General features: G+C 44.9%; 1 protein-coding gene across 1 annotated transcript; it reads right to left on the bottom strand.

Moving 5' to 3' along the window:
* Positions 1-5,791: 5,791 nt before the first annotated feature.
* Positions 5,792-6,874, bottom strand: CCR4 (chemokine (C-C motif) receptor 4). Its single transcript, XM_006890616.1, has one exon. The coding sequence runs from the start codon at positions 6,872-6,874 to the stop codon at positions 5,792-5,794; it is 1,083 nt and encodes a 360-aa protein (XP_006890678.1).
* Positions 6,875-7,293: the final 419 nt, after the last annotated feature.

The following is a 7,293-nucleotide window of genomic DNA, read 5'->3' on the forward strand; positions in this document are numbered from 1 at the left end:
CAATAATTGAGCAATTGCTTTGTGCGAGACACTTTGCTGAGCAGGAAGGTGGTAGCTATTGTTGGTGGAACTAGTCTCATTCATGACTCAAAGATTATTTTTTATTATTCTTATTCAATTATTATTTACTCAAGAATCTGAAGCTGAGAGTTTCTGATAAATTAAACTTTGCCTACTTTAGAGTGTTGTAGTGAGGCTGAGCTGAGTTACAGTATTTGAAAGTACCTTGTGGATTTCTGATTTTCTGAAAGGGGTGTTTGGAGCCATGGTAGTGGGCTGTGTTCCTACCTTGTGTGTGTTTTTGATCCAACAGGCACATTTCTTCAGGCCACAAGGTAAATGATGTGTGTGTGACGATATAGAGAGCTTTGGTCCTCATGATATATATGTGAGTATACAGAGAGTTTTGAGGTTTATATATGTATATAATTTTGTAGGTATTTTTAATTATTACTTTTAATGAAAATTTACAGAGATTTTGGATTTCCATTCATTCATTCATTGTTGTACTTTTCTCCCTGCCCACCCCTCCCTTCTAGTTCGTTCTCCTCTTTGAAAAGTAAAAGAAAAATTCTTTGATTGTTATACAATCCCTCCGCCCAGGTCCACTCCACCGTGCAGCCTTCGTTCTGGAGTGCTTTCGTCCTCATGATGTACGTGAGAGTACACAGAGCATTTATTTAGATACATCACCTGACTGACGTCTCATCCGATTTCAAAACTCATTTTCCCTCAGGTTGGAACTGGTTCATAGCTGACCCTCCAGAGGGTTTTCAGAGGCTATAAAGCACATAGGTTGAGATTGCCCATCTTTTTCCTGCAGAGCAGCTGGTGGCTTTGAAATGCCAGAGAGGAGCCACCTTTGGGTTGACGGTAAAACTCTCTATGGACTAGGTTGCTCCCACTCCCTGCCACCTGAGCAGCATTCCACAGGAAGAGGGCTCATGGAGACTGAGAACAAGCACAAGACCTACAGTTTTCTAAGCTTAACTTCTTTTATCCATGTTCCTGACCTTATAAACAGGGCAGCTCATCAGACCTTGTTCTTCCTAAATCTCCCAGCAAACTTGGGTGCAATAGGGCTTGGAGGGATTCAAGCATTCTCAAGGCTTTGAAGTTTCCCTGCATAGAATGCAGTGATTTGAACCACTTGCCTTTGGGTTGGCAGCACACCTCTCTATCTACAAGATCACCACTAGAACTCCTTGGAGATCATATATCTGACAATAATCTAATAACCAAAGTAGATACAAAACTTGGACAAGTTAACAACGAAAGGACAGATAACCTAGTCATAAAATGGACAGCGGATTTGAATGGACAGTTCACCAAAGAGGACCTTCAAGTGACCACCAAACAGGAAAAGACATGTTTAGTGTCATTAGCCACCAGAGAGACACAAATTAAAATCACAGGGAGATATCATTTCACTTGGATGATTATTAGGGGAAAAAAATCCACAAAAAATAAGTTAAGTTTTGGCAAGAAGGAAGCCCCTGTCCCTCCCAAAACTGATACCCCTGGGAGAGCGCCCCCAGGAGAAACAAGCTTGACCACTATGCCATCATCAACTTTCCCATGACCTCTGAGTCAGCCATGAAGAAGATAGAAGATAACAACACACTTGTGTTCACTGTGGATGCCAAGGCCAACAAGCACCAAATCAAACCAGCTGTAAAGAATCTCTATGATATTGATATGGCCAAGGTCAACACTTTGATTAGGCCTGATGGAGAGAAGAAGGCCTGTGTTTGACTCGCTCCTGACTATGATGCTTTGGATGTCGCCAACCAAACTGGAATCATCTAAACCGAGTCCAGCTGGCTAATTGTAAATACAAATTTTTCTCATCATTAAAAAAAAAAGAAAATTATCTCTATGGGATCAAATCTACAACAGCAATTTGAAACCGTGGTAAACTCACAGGCAGAAAATGTATGAGGCAGAACAACTGGGAAAGGAGAGTGAGAAGGGTTTTGAAACTCAAAGGATGTGTGTAACCTCCTTCCATAACTGTACACAAAATAACAATTGAGTTGGTGCACATTTGACTATTTATATTCTCAACAAGAGCCGACTAAACAAAATCCAGAGAGGAAAATGCTGTGGTGCACTGTCCTATCTTCACAGATAAGAGGTGGCCAGGAGCTCAACTCCAAGACAACTGGTAGTTTGTTTTCTTTACTTTTTAAAAACTTTAGCCAGTCAGTGTCTCCTAGTGTCTTAAAACATCTGTTTCTAGAGTAGTGGGTGCAGATAGGTGGGGAAAAGGCAGAGGCAAAGAGCAGGGAGGATTTGATGAGCTGTGGTGATAAAAGGCAGTGATCAATTGTGATTAATATCCTAAAACATAATGTGCATGAATGAGTGTGTGAAAAGAAAACAAGAGAGCTCTGGTGGCCTAGTGGCAAGAAGCTGCACTGCAATCCCAGGGGTGCATGGTTTGAATCCACCAGATGCTCTGCTGGAGGGGGAGGGGCAATCTCCTCCTGTACCAGTCAGATCTGATTTGACAGCACACACACACACACACACACACACTAATAAAATAAAATTAAAAAACAAAAAGAAAATAAAAATCTCTGTGGTTAAAGGAATAAAATCGTAAGGTGTATTATGGGAGGGGAAGCAGTCTCTGGCCAGAAAGATACAAAATCATCATTTATTTGTGATCCAGAAAGATGCAAAGCAGCATTATTCATCTTATGTATTTGTTGTAATCACTGCAATACAGAGCTCTCGTGGCTTAGGGTCAGGACTTTAATTGTCAACTCAGCGACATCTGGTTTGACTCCAACAGTTGTTCTGAAGGACAAAGACGTGCGGTCTCCTCCCGTGAGATTTAAAACCTCTGAAAACCCACTCAAGGGTCAGCTCGAGTCAGTTCCGACTTGACGGTACACAACCACCACATATGTAAGATTTGGCAAATCTCAGGAAGACCCCACGTGGGGTGAACTGACACCATGACTGCAGCAATGGGTTTAAGCGCAGAGCTGGGGAGGACAGGCAGCGTTTCCTGCTGTACCAGGGCTGCTGTGAGTTGGAACTGACTTGAAATAAAATAAAAATTAAGGGATCTCTGGTGGCCTAGTGGCAAGAAGCTGCACTGCAATTCCAGAGGTACTTGGTTTGAATCTACCAGATGCTCTGCTGGAGAAGGAGGGACAATCCCCTCCTGTACCAGTTAGAACCGATTTGATGGCATACATTAAAAAAATGAAAAAATAAAGAAAATTTAAAAAGAAAAGAAAATATAAAACAAAATAAAAATCGCTGTGGTTAAAGGAATAAAACTATAAGCTATATCATGGGAGGGGAAGCAGAACAAAAACAACAACAACAACTGAATGTCCCATGGACTGCCAAAAAAACCAAACAAGGCTGCCTTGGGGGAAACGGAGTCAGTGTGCTCCTTAGGGCAAAGATGGTGACCCTTCATCTCATACTCCGGACATGTTGTCAGGAGGGCCAAGTCCTTGCGAAAACCCCTCATCCTGGGAAAGGCAGAGCGTCAGCCAAAGAGGAAGACCCTCAACAAGATGGACTGGCACGGTGACTGGAACAATGGGCCCGAGCCTGTCAAAGACGGTTCCAATCTCCTGTGGATCATTGTAGTTCACACACTGGCACCTAACAACAACGGACCACACAGACATGGGCCAGGTGACAGTGGTCAGGAGCCTCCTGATCCCAACTCCTTATCCACACTTGTCTCCAAGTGCACACAACAGAGAGCAGCTCGTGTCAACCCAGGCAGAGACCTTAACCGTGGGCCCTCTGCTCCCTCCCCTTCAGCACATCCGTGACTCAGACAACCTGAGATCAGGTAAGATGATCAGGCAAAATGAGAACATCAGCAGCCAGGTGTGCACTCCTCTCAAGAGATTCAAATACAAACCTTGTAAGGAAAAAAGGACTCTACAGCCAAGTTTATTTCCTTTTATTTCTGTAAAGACAACATCAGCTTTCCCTTTTCAAACCACATTTCTGAAAATGAATTTTCTGGAAGTGTATTTTTCGTCAACACGCAGAAAGTTTAAACTGACAGAAGCACCCTAAGCTGATTAACTCAGTTAATATCGTAAACAACATAGATTTTTGCTTTGGGAGGGGTTGGAAGTCTCCCCAGATTTTGTGGGTGTTTTTCTTGAGTTCTGATTAATTAAAGGCTGTAAGAGAGAGATTGCAGTGTATATCAGTGGTGTAAAATGGTTAACGAGATGATTAAAATAACTGGTATGAAATGACTGATGAAAAACTATGAATCATCTAGAAGTTAAAGACCAAGGCGAGCATTTGAAACAGAGGATAGCACTTTTTACCATCTCATCAGGGTTTTTTACAGTCATTTGTATGCTGTATCAGCAAACTTTGTTTGCTCACGGGAGGGGTTTGCTCATTTCTCTCTCTCTCAGAGCACCTGGTGGATTCAAACCATGCATGCCCTTGACAGTGCAGCTCCTCAACACTAGCTCCCCAGAGCCCCCTCCCATTCTGTTGTTGAGTACATTGAGTTGGATCTGATCCATTGCTGACTCTACAGTGGGTTTTCAGAGACTGTTAAGTGCATGGGAGGAGATTGCCCATCCTTCTCCTGCATTTCCCTCCCATTTTATTAATCCTCTTTGTTTTTCCATTGAAGGCACTATTTATAAACAAGAAGCTCTGGTGGCATGATGGTTAAAGAATTTGGCTGCTAACCAAAAGGTCAGTGGTTCAGACCCACTAGGTGTTCCTCAGGAGAAAGATGAGACAATTTGCTTATGATAGGACGTGGAGCCTCCGACAGGGTCACTGGGAACCAGAAGTGACCCTGTGCCACTGGGCTGAGTTTTGGTTTGGGGTTCGTAAACAGGGAAAAGGCTCCGAAAGCGTATTGGAGGGAGGTGTCTCTGCCTTCTTTCTGAAATGTAAATATTTCTCTGTTATAATTAAAACCAAACATATCCACAAGCAAATGAAACCATGTTCGAATGCCTAAAAGCAAGCTTGGTTTTTTGATGCATTTCATGATTGGGAATCAGAACTAGCCGATGCCTTCCTATCTTCACCTTTGGAATCAGCCTGGTTAACTTGGCTTCAATTTACAATCAACCTAAGAATCAAGAGTTAAGTGCATTACTAGTTCTTACTGCCTCTGCCCAACTTCCTCTACTGTACCTTGCCTCAACCAATTATTGGAAAAAGAATACCAGGGCAGCATGTCAAAAGTTCTATATTGTCTGACAAAACCTAGAGATCAATTGTTGTTGTTGATTGCCTTGAGTTGAATACAACTCACAGCGACCCTATGAACAAAAGGCTTAAAGACTTTGCATAACTATCTATCAACACTTATCAAAGTCCATAGAGTTTCTGGAGGCATGTTGTTTAGGAAGTGGATGCCAATCCTGAGAGCTCAATTAGAGGGTCTATTTTTCCAAGGAGAAATCGTGATTTACAGCATCAGTCAATTCACTGTCATGCCCTTGGAGCGTCCCATCAGGTCCAGTTTGAAGGAGAGGCTCCTTCCCCTTCAGTATCATTTGTAACCTCACTGAAACATGACTCCGAATTCTTCTGGAACTTATCCCCGTGGGCAAGATCATGGAGCGTAAGATGCCTCCGTCCCAGCAGGTCTGGCCAGGCCGAGATTGCCCATCGGAAGAGAGAAAGTCAGCGTCCAAGTGAGAATTCAGCTTTCTGCTATGGATATAAGTCTTCATGCACCATTCAAGGAGCTCTCACTCAAACACCAATTCATGTCAGCTGTGACTTTGCAAAGTTCCGGCGTTCTCATCCCCACCTGTCACAAGGCATCGTGGAGATCATGGTCCATGGTGGACTGTGTGTAGGAGGAGCTGGGGGTGTCGGCGGGGTAAATCTGCAGGAGCCCACAGTACTGGCAGAGCAAGAAAGGGCCCCGGCAGGTTTTGAAGAGCTGGAGGATGTGCTTGCGAAATTTCTCACCCAGAAAGAAGTAGATGACGGGGTTAAGGCAGCAGTGAACGAAAGCCAGGGTCTCCGTGGCCTGAATGGCGAAGTCCAGGTGCCTTTCGAAGGTGCAGTCCTGGAGGACTTGCAGCTCCACCAGGGTCTCCAGGAAGAGAACGATGTTGTAAGGAGTCCAGAAGCCGAGGAACAGGGCCACCACGGCAAAGATCATCTTGACGGCCTTGTTGCGCTTCTCGTTCTTGCAGTGCCGCAGGGTCCGGATGATCATGGAGTAGCAGAACAGCATGATCCCCAGGGGCACCAGCAGCCCCAGAACGTTGATCTCCAGGGAGCTCAGGACCCGCCAGGCCGTGGGATGCCGGGAGTACTGGGTCCTGCAGTACGTGTGGTTGCGCTCCGTGTAGCAGGTGCTGAAGACAAAGCCTGGGAGCGAGACGAGGACGGCCAGCGACCAGGTGGCCACGCTGGTGATGACGCCGTAAGTCAAGGTCCTGGCTCTCAAGGAAAACACTGCGTGCACGATCGCCAGGTACCTGTCGATGCTCATGAGCATAATGAAGAAGATACCGCTGTGGAAGCCCACCAGGTACATCCAGGAGATGATCTTGCACAGACTCAGCCCGAACACCCACTGGTCGGCCGCGTAGTAGGCCCAGAAGGGGAGGGAGAAGACGAAGAGCAGGTCGGAGATGGCCAGGTTGAGCAGGTAGACGTCAGTCATGGACTTGAGCCTCTTGTACTTGAGCAGGACCAGGACCACCATGGAATTGCCAAGCAGGCCAAACAGAAAGACCAGCAAGTAAAGCGGGGGCAGGAAGAGCTCCCCAAAAGCCTTGATGCCTTCTTTGGTGCAAGGCCTGGGGATGTTTTCATAGAGATAATAGTTGCTGTATATGCTCTCATCCTGGGTGGTGTCCGTCAAAGCCGTGGGGTTCATCCTTTTAAAACCTACAGGCTCCTCGGACCAGGCCTGGGTCTAATCAGCAGAAGCTAATAAAAGGAAGAGCAAATAAGACTTCTGTGAGAATAAATCCCAGTCATGGGGTAATAGGGTAATAGCAGGCATAGATCAATGGTGCTTGATTTTATAAAACCCAGTGTATATGAATGACTGAAACACAATGCAAATGAAGGAATGTATGAAACACAATGAATAAAATAGAATGTATGCAAGTTTTGTGTCCAAGCCGATATGAAAGAAGAAGAAAACTTTTTAAAAAGGCAACCTCAATTGCAACTCTGCTGAAAGCAAAGCTGTTAATGCTTGTGTGTCCACCCTCATTCCACACCTTCCTGTAAGGAAGCCCTCAGGGCATTCAAAGGCAGCAAAATCAATGTCATAACCCCACCTTTGCC

Source organism: Elephantulus edwardii, unplaced genomic scaffold (genome assembly GCF_000299155.1).
Source record: "Elephantulus edwardii isolate Elephantulus edwardi_28Jun2011 unplaced genomic scaffold, EleEdw1.0 scaffold00091, whole genome shotgun sequence".
Lineage (NCBI taxonomy): Eukaryota > Metazoa > Chordata > Mammalia > Macroscelidea > Macroscelididae > Elephantulus > Elephantulus edwardii.